The sequence below is a fragment of the Tachysurus fulvidraco genome, chromosome 3, assembly GCF_022655615.1.
Source record: "Tachysurus fulvidraco isolate hzauxx_2018 chromosome 3, HZAU_PFXX_2.0, whole genome shotgun sequence".
In the NCBI taxonomy this organism is placed as follows: Eukaryota; Metazoa; Chordata; class Actinopteri; order Siluriformes; family Bagridae; genus Tachysurus; species Tachysurus fulvidraco.
The window spans coordinates 494020-506813 of NC_062520.1; the positions used below are offsets into that span (position 1 = coordinate 494020).

Below are 12794 nucleotides of genomic sequence, written 5' to 3' on the forward strand. Positions count from 1 at the left end.
CTCTCTCTCTCTCTCTCTCTCTCTCTCTCTCTCTCTCTCTCTCTCTCTCTCTCTCTCTCTCTGTCTCTCTCTCTGTCTCTGCATCTCCTCTCCTTCTCTGTCTCTCTTCTCAAACTCTCTCTCGTCTCTCTCTCTCCTGGCCTCTTCCTCCTCCTCTCTCTCTCTCTCTTCTTCTCTGTCTCTCACTCTCTCTCTCTCTCTCTCGTTCTCTCTCCTCACGATCGTGACTCATCGTCTCTCTTCTGGGCTCTTTCTCTCTCGTCTGGTTCTCTCATCTCTCGTCTCTCTCTTCGCTCTACTCCTCTTCTCTCTCTCTGGGTCTCTCTTCCTCTCTGTCTCTCCTCTACTCTTCTCGCTCTCTCTTGTCTCTCTCTGCTACTCGCTGTCTCTCTACTTGCTCTCTCTCTCTGTCTCTCTCTCTCTCTTCTCACTTCTCTCTCCTCTGTTCTCTCTCAGCTCTCCTCGCTCTCTCTCTCTCTCTCTCTCTCTCTCTCTCTCTCTCTCTCACTCTCTCTCTCTCTCTCTCTCTCTCTCTCTCTCTCTCTCTCTCTCTCTCTCTCTCTCTCTCACTCTCTCTCTCCTTGTCTCTCTCAGTTGGAGATCTGGGGTGATGTACAGGTGTGGCGGCAGGCCTTCACTCAGGTGTTCTTTGCTCTGGGTTTGGGGTTTGGCTCCATCATAGCGTACTCCTCCTACAACCAGTGCAATAATAACTGTCACCGTGACGCCTTCACTGTCTCCACCATCAACTTACTTACCTCCATCCTTGCTTCGCTCGTCGTCTTCTCTGTCTTGGGCTTCAGGGCCAAGACCTTTACAAAGACCTGCATCTCAGAGTATGTTCAATAATACACACACACACACACACACACACACACACACACACACACACACACACACACACTCAGGCAGGGCAACCACAAGTGTGTGTCAATGAGTCGGAGCAAGTGAAGGGGAAGCAGGCTGAAGGATCTGACAGAAGCCGAGTGAGCAGCTTTGATGATGATTTTCCATTCAAGTTTATTTGTATAGCGCTTTTTACAATAGACATTGTCTCAGAGCAGCTTTACAGAACATAAACACAGAGCAGAAGGTAAACATAATTAATGATAAAGGAAATAACGAATAATAAAAGATAAGAATTAACAGAATAAAAATTCTAGGTTATTATTAGATGTATATAGTTCACAGTGTGTATGTATTTATTCCCCTATGAGCAAGTCTGAGGTGACTCAGGCAGCAGTGGCAAGGAAAAACTGCCTTAAATTGGTAAAGGAAGAAACCTTGAGAGGAACCGGACTCAAGGGGGAACCCATCCTCATATGGGTGACACTGGGGGTGTGATTGTAATATACAGTCAGTTAAATGTTGTATTGGTGTGAGGTTCAAGGACTTCTGATCTCCTGAGTACCACAGAGTCTAACTGGAGATGTCTCAGGATTCTTAGAGTCGGCCTCGGCTCAGTGGACGTCCAAAGGCTTCGTCCCACAGAGGACGTTGGGAGCTGGTACAGTGTCTGGATGCCTCGGGATGGGTACAAAGAGAGAAGCAGTGGAAAGGGATTAACATATCTGCCGTTCATAAAAATGTGCTGGTCTGATGTACTGGTGCATGATATTATGGGATGTATTATGTGTACGCCTGACTCAGTTCCTCGCTGGTACGTTGGAAGCGGCCCAGACACGATGATCCTCGCCGTGGGCGCTGTGCTGCGAACCGTCTCCACCAATTTGTCTATTAATAAAGTGTAATGTTGTGTTAATGTGTGTTGCAGGAATCTGAAGCTGTTATCTGAAGCAGTCTCATCTTCTGTTACTACACAACCTCTTCTCATTAACATAACGGAGGTGGAGTCTGTTTCTGTGGAGATGTATAAACACTGGTACGAAGGGCAGGGGATTCAGCTGAATCTCAGCGGTTACAACATCAGCAATTGCAGCCTGGAGGACGCCATGAACAAAGTACCTATAGATAACATACCTTCATGCACCATATAAGCAATAACACTAAGCATTTCACTGTGTTTCTACAGCCAGGTGGATGCCATGAACAACGCATTACATGCATGATTTATAAGGTAGTGTGTCTAATAACACCTCTGTCTGTCTGTCTGTCTGTCTGTCTGTCTGTCTGTCTGTCTGTCTGTCTGTCTGTCTGTCTGTCTGTCTGTCTGTCTGTGTCTCCCATTTGTCTCATTGTCTTAGGGAGTGGAGGGGACGGGTCTGGCATTTATTGCCTTCACAGAGGCAATGACTCTGTTTCCATTAAGTCCGTTCTGGTCAGCATTGTTCTTCCTCATGCTTCTCAACCTGGGACTGTCCACCATGTTCGGGACTATGGAGGGGATCCTCACCCCCCTGTCTGATACATTCTCCTCACTCAGGAACCACAAAATCATCTTCACAAGTGTGTATATAAAGTATATATTATATTTAATGTATTTAGTCATAAGCCGTTAGTCACGCCAGAAACACATTTAAAATCATACCTTCCGCTGTGCTGTCAGCCTCGTAGCTTGTCTACTCCTGGTGGACGAAGAGGGGGAGGAAGCTTCTGATTGGCTCCTCTGTTTTTACGGGCTTTTAGCTTCAGCTACACTGTTTCTTACACATTTCTTATGAGTTTTGGGGCAAGGAGCGATCATGCATCATCACTATATATATTTAAATCTCTCTCTCTCTCCCTCTCTCTCTCTCTGTCCCCCCCCCCCTCTCTCCGCAGTGTGTAGCTGTGTGTTGGCATTTGTGATTGGTCTGTTGTTCACTCAGCGCTGTGGGAATTACTTTGTGGTAATGTTTGATGATTACTCTGCCACACTGCCACTCATCATTGTTGTTGTTTTCCAAACCATCAGCGTCGCCTGGGTATATGGAGCAGACAGGTAACACAGCAGAGAGAGAGAGTGTGTGTGTGTGTGTGTGTGTGTGTGTGTGAGAGAGAGAGAGACATGTACTGTTTTGACCATAAACCATGACGAGTTCCTGCAGTTTTGTGTTCACATGTACTGTATGTCAGGTTCCTGCAGGATATCAGACAGATGCTGGGACGGCCAGTGTGTGTGATATACAAGTTTCTGTGGAAGTATGTGTGTCTGGTGGCCATGCTGACGCTGCTAGCAGCCAGTTTACTGAACATGTGTCTCAAACGTCCACAATACACAGCCTGGAACCAGCAGACGGTACACACACATTACACGTTACACGTTTTTAATTCATTTTAAACTTTAATTTTATATATATATATATTTTTTCTTTCTCTCTGTTGTTTATTTACTTCTGTAAAGCTGCTTTAAGACAATGGGACTTGTTTAATAGTCTATACCAGTTTACAGGTAAATAAGTTACTAAAAAACGATGGGATTTTAATTTGCCATCTGTAACCTAGTGTAACGTATTCATTTTAAGTATTATATATCTATCCCTATCGCTAATGACAATGGAAATCTCCCTGAGATGATAAGAGGAACCTTGAGAGGAACCAGACTCAGAAGTGAACCTCATCCCCATCTGGGTGACGCTCTACAGTAAATAGTGTCAATGTAAATAATGTCCTTTATACGACAGTTTATAACAGTGTAACGAGAGCTCCTGAGGAACCAAAGGGTCATCATAACCTCTGAGTTCAGCTCAGACACAACACTAAATCCTTCCTGTCAAAGTCTTCAAATGGCCCTATGTGCAAACTTGTGGATGAGATCCGGCTGCAACCGTCTCCTACTAAGCATAGAGGCGTCTGATGAGGAGTTTGTTGTCCACATGGAGTTGGCATCTCCTCTTAGTATGTCTGAATACTTCATATCTTACAATACTTCATGTGTCTGAGCCCCGAACACTATCAGGAAGACTATTCCAGAGTTTGGGAGCTAAATAAGAAAACGCTCTACCACCTTTAGTAGACTTAGATATTCTGGGAACTAGCAGAAGTCGCTACGTGTTAGAAGACTAGTTAGATACATGGGAGCTAAACCATTAAGAGCCTTGTACGTAAGTAGCAGCAGTTTGTAGTCAGTTCTAAACTTAACAGGTAGCCAGTGTAGAGATGATAACATTGGGGTTATATGGTCATACTTTCTTGTCCTAGTGAGAACTCTGGCAGCTGCATTTTGGACTAACTGTAACCTATTTATTAAAGATGCAGGACAACCACCTAGTAATGCATTACAATAGTCCAGTCTAGAGGTCATGAAGGCATCAACTAGCTTCTCAGCATCAGATACAGACAGGATGTTTCTCAGCTTGGTGATATTTCTAAGGTGAAGAAGGCTGTGTTTGTAATATGGTGATATGAGTTTAAAGACAAGTTACTGTCTAATAAACACCAGGTCTTACACTGTCCAGCCACTAATAACAGTACATCCCTCTAAACTAGGGGTCGGCAACCCGAGGCTCCGGAGCCGCAAGTGGCTCTTTCATCCCTCTGCTGCGGCTCCCTGTAGATTTGGAAAATAAATATTTAATTTAAATGTATTTTATTTTAGTTAGTTAAAAAAAATTTAATTCTATATTCTAAGATCATGATGTTCTTGTAACATTAAAATAAACCGTGTTTAATTTTTTTGTCGCTCAAAATATGCGTCATAACCGCCGACTTGCGAAATCCGACACAGAAGCAGACGCATTTTTGGTTCACTGCAGCCGGCAAGTTAAAATGTTGGTCATGAATACGACGACGACTCGATTAGACACTGAACAAATTTTGTTTACTCGGTAGCAGGTCGTTGTCATAAATGCAACACACTACGGTAAAAAGCGATGTGTTATATATAGTGTTATCTTCATGTTAGGTGTCAAAGGGGTTTTGTGGCTCCCTGTGTTTGTTTGTCTGTGGGAAACGGCCTGGCACCAGAGTCTCAAAAACATCTGTCTAAGAAGGTCAAAAACTGCAGGTTTTCACTGAACATTGAAGCCAGGAGCATGGACAACATTCTTAATGTCCGTTTTTGATGTTTTGATGATGATCAGACCAGAGTAACAACCCAACATCTAGCAAGGAATAAAGTTAATGTTGCCAAAGCCTCAGCACTTATGGGGGAACTAAAAGACCCTGCTGTCTTAGGGTCCTGAGTGGAAACAAGTCCCCAGTGTTCTCCTGGACAATTGTGCAGTAATGAGACGAAAGAAGACTGGAATTGAGCTGTAAATGATTAAGAACCCTTTAGTCTTATTCATATTGATGTCCATATGGTGTACTGTGCTGTCAAGGCCCTCGTGAGAACGTTCAGCTCAGAAGTTAATGATTTCTGCTCTGATGTATATGACTATATTGTGTGTTAGAGAGTCTGCACCTTCTCCTTATCAAGAGCACCCTCTGCTGGGGCAGACAGGCGACCTCCGTCTTCTCAATCAGCAGGTCCTCTGGATCAGACAGATTCTTTCTTACCTATTATGACCCAGCCAAAGCCTCCTCTACTGCCTCTGCACTAGCCTCATCTACTGCCTCTGCACTAGCCTCATCTACTGTCTCTGCACTAGCCTCATCTACTGCCTCTGCACTAGCCTCATCTACTGCCTCTGCACTAGCCTCCCCTACTGCCTCTGCACTAGCCTCCCCTACTGCCTCAGCACTAGCCTCCCCTACTGCCTCTGCACTAGCCTCCCCTACTGCCTCTGCACTAGCCTCATTTACTGCCTCTGCACTAGCCTCCCCTACTGCCTCTGCACTAGCCTCATTTACTGCCTCTGCACTAGCCTCCCCTACTGCCTCTGCACTAGCCTCCCCTACTGCCTCAGCACTAGCCTCCCCTACTGCCTCAGCACTAGCCTCCCCTACTGCCTCAGCACTAGCCTCCCCTACTGCCTCTGCACTAGCCTCCCCTACTGTAAGCTTCAGCTTAAGTTACTGTAGCAGTTAAAACCCAGATGTTTATATGTGATGAGTTCCTGCTTACACAAGTGCAGTTTTTGCTCATACACTACACCGTTATAACCACCTGGTGTTGCCTAGATGAGGATGTGGTTCCTTTTTCCTCACCACAGTCATCTCTAACTCACTCATTAGAAATAAATTAGTAAGTGTAATTTACTTGCAGTGATGTCTATTGTCTTTAAGTGTTATGTAAATAAATTGTAATTGCATTATAACCCATTCATGTGATTTAAACACATACACATCAAACGCCATGTGGCTCTGAAACATGTCCTTAAGAGACTGAATCATGTTACTTCTTTTGTCTCTGTGTGTCTCAGGCATCAGAGGTACAATTGCCATATCCTGATTGGGCATTAGCCATGCTCTCGTCACTCATCATCATAGCAGTACTTCCTGTGCCTCTGGGTTACGCCCACTTCATGTTACGGCAGCGCTTTAACCGGTCCAGCGCCGACACTGAAGCAGGATACGCCCCATGCAGCACCACTGACACGGACTCTACCCCTCTAAGCACACCGCTCAACATGGACCTGAATCCTGCCTCCCTCGTGGCTGAGGAGGGCTACAGGCTCCTCCCACAGACAGGGGAGGAGGAAGGGGAGGAGTCTACAACAGTGTGATCTGGAAAGGATGTTGCTGGAGATAAGTTACTTAACAGAACAAATTCACACAAACCTGTTGCTTTAAAGTCTGTACGATTTGATATGTCTAATCGAATATGGGGGGGCACGGTGGCTTAGTGGTTAGCACGTTCGCCTCACACCTCCAGGGTTGGGGGTTCGATTCCCACCTCCGCCTTGTGTGTGTGGAGTTTGCATGTTCTCCCCGTGCCTCGGGGGTTTCCTCCGGGTACTCCGGTTTCCTCCCCCGGTCCAAAGACATGCATGGTAGGTTGATTGGCATCTCTGGGAAATTGTCCATAGTGTGTGTGTGTGTGTGAGTGAATGAGAGTGTGTGTGTGTGCCCTGTGATGGGTTGGCACTCCGTCCAGGGTGTATCCTGCCTCGATGCCCGATGACGCCTGAGATAGGCACAGACTCCCCGTGACCCGAGAAGTTTGGATAAGCGGTAGGGAATGAATGAATGAATGAAAGAGTAATCAAATATGCTAATTAGCTAATATGGTAGTTAGCCTTGCGTTTCCAGAGCTTTGTCTTTGTGCCTGTTATTAGAGACACTGCCATATTGTCTACTCCCTGCCATAAATCTGTCATTGATTAATTTTACTGTCATTAGAACTCTCAGATCTCCAAACTTTAGGAACTACAAGCTTTTATCACCGTCTACTTTTCAAACTCCAGATGTTTAATATAGGTCTAGTGTTTTTATTATACAGGTCATTTCATCTGAGTAACATGTGACTAAACGTCCACCCTGGGGTAGTGTGATGGGGTCAAACCCAGCAGTGGGTTTGGTGGATAAGTTCTTTACTTTTTTGTGAGCATTGCAAAAGCAAAAGAAGGTAATGTTTGCCATCGTTCATGAGCCGCGTGTGAATCAGTAAACCTCACGTCACAACCTGAGAAACCTCTGTTATAACTAACAACTATTTATTACACAAACTGTAAGTCAGCTGAAATGCCATGACACAATGCACATGGAATGTAAACTGTTATAACACACACACTTAATAACAGTTAATTAATGAAACCTTTTTTAAACATCTCAAATGCACAATGTTGTAAATGTGATTAGTTTTCAGTGATGGTGAGATTAAAGACTATAAAGGAGAGACAGAGCTAAATCCTGGCTCCTGATTGGTCAGCTGCTCTAACAGTCATTATGACATGAGTCTGGATTTCAGTTTATTAAGAAAGATTTCATGTCTTTATTTTGCACATTTACAAGAGAACAAAATGCTTCAGTTAAACAGAACCAGCAATATCAGTTATATACACACACACACACACACACACACACACGCACTCACACGCACACACACACACACACAGACACACACACACACACACACACACACACACACACACACAGTGTTCATTGCACTATTTTAATATAAACATTTGACAATATTTTTTACATTTTTACAATATGTAAAAAAAAAATAATTTACAATATTTTTAAATCAAAAAGGCTTTTTGTGTTTTATAGCTTTGTACATTTTCATAAAGTTTTATACTTGTGTGTGTGTCTGGGTGTGTGTGTGTGTGTGTGCGCGTGTGTGTGTGTGTGTGTCTGGGTTTGTGTGTGTGCGTGTGTGTGTGTCTGGGTTTGTGTGTGTGTGTGTCTGGGTTTGTGTGTGTGTGTGTGTCTGGGTTTGTGCGTGTGTGTGTGTGTCTGGGTTTGTGTGTGTGTGTGTGTGTGTGTGTGTGTGTGTGTATGTGTGTGTGTTTCCTTCTTTGTTGTTTTTCCTTCTGTAATGTGATGATGTGATGAAGTGCCTTTAAAAATCGCAGGTCATTGTTCTATTGTGTTTATATTAAATGTGTTTAATATTAAATAAGTTTTTCATGTCTTTATTTGGATTATACATTACTCTCTCTCACACACACACTTTATTGTAGTCGATTGTGTCTCGTTAACTCTAATGAATGTCTAATACTAATGTAACTCTAAAACTCATCCCTGTGTATTATTAGTGTATTATTAGTTTATTATTAGTGTATTATTAGTTTATTATTAGTTTATTATTAGTGTATTAGTGTATTATTAGTTTATTATTAGTGTATTATTAGTTTATTATTAGTGTATTATTAGTTTATTATTAGTTTATTATTAGTTTATTATTAGTGTATTATTAGTTTATTATTAGTGTATTATTAGTTTATTATTAGTTTATTATTAGTGTATTATTAGGTTCAGAAACCTGACGTGAGGAATGTATATGTCATTATCTGTAGCTGAGCTCATTATTAAATATATATAATGATGTCATAGCGTGTGACTTTAGTGTGTGTGTTAGAAGGTGAACAGCAGAGTGAAGTCTCAGCGATGAACAAGCTGCACAGACACATGAAGCTCAGGTCCATCTGAGGAAGAGGTTTACATGCTGTGAGGTTATTGCAGGTTATTAATGTTCACACAGGAAACAAGACAGATAAAAAGATTCAATTCAACACGGTTTATTTTTGTCAGTCCTAAAGCTACAGATGGTCAGACTGTACTGATGGACACCATGTCACCTGATAGCTGTCTTTATATTGTGCTGAAAAACAAAAACCTTCACCAGAAATCACAAAGCTTAATATGGGGAAAAGTAACATGGACAATGAGTTCAGTTGAGGGCAAGTTGGCTGTTAAGGAAGGAGTTAATACTTTCAGATATACAGAGAAGTGTGTGGTGCTTGTGTGTGACTTTGTCTGTGACTGGGGAAGATTTTCTTTGTGAGATTGTCTGGGGATTTGGGTTGTCATGGATGTGTGCTCCTCCCTGGAAAATATGTGATGTGCAAACACACAAAGCTGAGATACAGAACTCTGAGGAGGAGCACCTGAGCAGGTACAATTTATATATTTATTAAAAACACACGTCTTTAATTCAGGTTATTGTATGTGACGTTTTGGCTGTGTTTCAGTGTGTTTTCTGTTCTGTACCCTGCAATCACTTAGAAGTGTGTGTGTGTGTGTGTGTGTGTGTGTGTGTGTGTGTGTGTGTGTGTGTGTGTGTGTTTTACACTTTACTGATACATTAGACTCAACTAGTGAAGCATTTGTACTCTACTGATCTGTGTGTTTAGACGAACTGTTGATTGTGTGGATTTTACGAATTTGAGTATTAGTAGTAAATGGCTTTATTGTCATTTCCACGCTACACATTTGGTTCCGTAATGAACCGAAACAGCGTTCCTCCAGTTCCTCCATCTGGTGTTCCGTATAAACAACACAAGACTTCAGTGAGCTAAATGTGACTACAGAGACCTCGTCACACAGCTCACATGTGCAGACAGAACAAGGCGGTGGGCACAATGAAATACAGAACGTAGATATCTCAATAAAATGAAGTTGTAAATATAACAGTGTTTGTGTGGGGGTCATCTACAGTGCTGGGGGTTTTACAGATGCAGTGTAACTATCTCTTATGGAGGGACGAGTAATCCTGATGATGAGCTCAGCTCTCTTAACAATCTGCTTCAGGTTATTGTGGTCCATGACATCTTTAAACCAGGCAGTGATGCATCTGCTTTGGATGCTCCATGTTTCAATTCGATTCAATTTATTTGTATAGCACTTATAACAATTTGCTTTTAACATATTCCGTGTGTAGACTGTGGTGAGGATGCAGTGGGGTTTTTGGTGCTCAGTCATGAGTCAACAGAGTGAACCAATGTGGACCAAGCAGACAGCTCTGTTGAGCCTCAGTGCTCAGCATTATGGCATTGGAGATGCTGCTTCAGTCTGGATTAACTCCGGTCTCCCAGTCAGGATGTCCAGGATCCAGTTACAGAGGGCTCAGCTTTCCCGATAGGTTCTGAGAAATAATGGTGTTGCATGCGGTTACCTTTACCTACTGTAGTACCTGCCAGGATTGGTGGTGTAAATACTTTCCTGCTGCTTACTCTACAAGATGCTGAAATACTTGTAGGGGTGACACGATTACCATTGTTCTAATCTACGGTGACAAACTGACTGTAATGGTGAGCATTTAGCAGCAAATTGCCCCATCCAGTTTACAGAGTGCCTCTGTGGGTGGATCCTGACTATAAGAACAGTGGTGAATTCCCTTGGAATATAAAATAATCTGCAGCTACAATCACAGACTTACACCAGTGATAGTGTACAGAACTAACACAGAAGCCACCTCTGTAATCTTTACCGTGAAGAGCTGCATTTCTAACCATTCTAATGACACACATTCACAATGTTAACAGATACTTGTATTGTCTCTCAGGTATGTTTGTGCGCACTGTCCTGGGAATGTGTGTGTGTGTCGCACTCGGTGTGACTCAGAATGCTGCCTCTGCCTCTGATGCTGAGCAACACACTCCTGAGCAGCAGGACCCCATCACACGCAAGCAATCCTGTAAGATTCACACAGACAGGAATGAATTACAAAATCTGACATGTTATATTTGTAGATTTCTGTAAAGCTGTTGTTAAGAGATCTCCAACTCCTTCTTAAGCACCATGATGTTTTGAGCAAACAAGGAGAGGGACCTCAATTAAGACACAAACAAACTTTTATGGTGAGGAATCCCTCTCTTACAGAGCTTATAAAGCATATTAGCATGGCTCGCGTTATAGAGGAATGGGAGGACAATTTAAATAGTGAATCATTTTCATAACAGTAAAAGTGTTACAAAGCCTGAACACCACAACTCGGGTTTTAGTGCCTGCATCATATAGACTGCAGGGAGATCATGAGCTTATACAGCACCAGCCTCAGGAAAAAGGTGGGTACTGACATTAAAACTCCAATTTTCACAGGTGAAACCTCTTTGTGTGTGTGTGTGTGTGTGTGTGTGTGTGTGTGTGTGTGTGGGACAGTTGTCCATGTGAACAATAGGCTGGCTGTCTTTATAGCTGCTGCACTGGGAACCATGACACTAATGGGGGTGATCTATTGCATCTACAACCAGTTCTACACCAAACACCCGTACACACACACACAGCTACAGGAGACAGGTACAGTATACATGTATACACACATAGCTACATATATAGTGTACATGTACACAGAGCTACAAGAAACACACAACACTGGACTGACAAATCTCTCTCTCTCTCTCTCTCTCTCTCTCTCTCTCTCTCTCTCTCTCTCTCAGATTCATCCCTGGATATTAGTGAACTGTCCCCTTCTGTTTTCCATAGTTGTGGTAAAATGGATGGATGGATGGTGCGAGGGATGGGGAAAGGAGGAGGAGTGAGTTACGGTTCTCTTTCTGACACCCCCTCAATCATCACTCTCCCTCCAGCTCTTTCTCCTCCTCCTCTTGCATCACCCTTTCCCCCACCTCGCCCACCTCACCCTGCCCCTCTCAGAACAATCTCTGCCCAGGAGCTGCAGAAGAACTTCCTCTGACACACTCTTCACTCCATAAAGCTTGACCGGTGAAACTGAAGTGTGGTAAAGATTATGTTCAAGAGCTCGACCTTTCAGATAAGAGTGTATTAAAGGTTATTGTCACTCGATGTAAAATGGTGTCTGTCAATCACAGAGTTCAGCCAGTCATAAGCGTGTAGTAAAGCCTGACTATTAATAGAGCTTGATTGATCATATTTAAGTACAGTACATGTTGTCTGTCAATCATGGAGCTCTTCCAATCAGATTAAACTTTAATAAAGGCTATTAAGTCTGTGTCTGTGTGTCTGTCTGTGTGTCTGTCTGTGTGTCTGTCTGTGTGTCTGTGTGTCTGTCTGTGTGTCTGTCTGTCTGTGTGTGTGTCTGTGTGTGTGTCTGTCTGTCTGTCTGTCTGTGTGTCTGTCTGTGTGTCTGTCTGTCTGTCTGTCTGTGTGTCTGTCTGTGTGTCTGTCTGTCTGTGTGTCTGTCTGTGTGTCTGTCTGTCTGTCTGTCTGTCTGTCTGTCTGTCTGTGTGTCTGTCTGTCTGTGTGTCTGTCTGTGTGTCCTGTATTGTGTGGTTTTATTACTTTATAAACCCATGATGATGATCTTGGTTTCCCCGGAAGGTCTACACTCTGTTTAAAGTATATAACTGAATATAAATAACATTATTACTAATTAGTAATAATGTAATCAGTAGGTTATTTTATTCCTCCGTCACTTATCTGTTGATTTGTGAGTCTGCCCTTGAATCAACAACATGAGTGTGATGTAACGACTGGATAAATGTTTTAGGGTTTATGGTAACCAGTAGATGTTGGAATGGATACCAGTGACCTGAACAGGATCAATATCACAGCAAGGGCAGATTTCTAAAAGCATTAGACGTATTAATAGCAGCAGCTTTCTATAGAGGTTTTTTAGATGACCATTTAATTTGCATTTGTTGTAAATATTTGTATATGTCAGG

At 42.9% G+C, this 12794-nt stretch overlaps 1 protein-coding gene and 1 long non-coding RNA gene across 3 annotated transcripts in view; both read left to right on the forward strand.

Moving 5' to 3' along the window:
- The window catches only part of slc6a16b (solute carrier family 6 member 16b), a 16495-nt gene extending 9777 nt beyond the window's left edge, over positions 1 to 6718 (forward strand). For both annotated transcript variants that reach the window (XM_027154172.2, XM_047811696.1), the window contains exons 7-12: positions 595 to 836; positions 1775 to 1961; positions 2205 to 2406; positions 2722 to 2881; positions 3016 to 3178; positions 6186 to 6718. In XM_027154172.2, coding sequence (XP_027009973.2) covers positions 595 to 836; positions 1775 to 1961; positions 2205 to 2406; positions 2722 to 2881; positions 3016 to 3178; positions 6186 to 6488 — 1257 coding nt within the window. In that variant the 3' untranslated portion in view covers positions 6489 to 6718. The remainder of the gene's footprint in view (positions 1 to 594; positions 837 to 1774; positions 1962 to 2204; positions 2407 to 2721; positions 2882 to 3015; positions 3179 to 6185) is intronic.
- A 3811-nt stretch (positions 6719 to 10529) lies between these two features.
- LOC125140902 lies at positions 10530 to 12099 on the forward strand. Its single transcript, XR_007140220.1, has 3 exons — positions 10530 to 10846; positions 11311 to 11448; positions 11589 to 12099. It is a non-coding gene; the product is annotated as an uncharacterized LOC125140902 (long non-coding RNA).
- Positions 12100 to 12794: the final 695 nt, after the last annotated feature.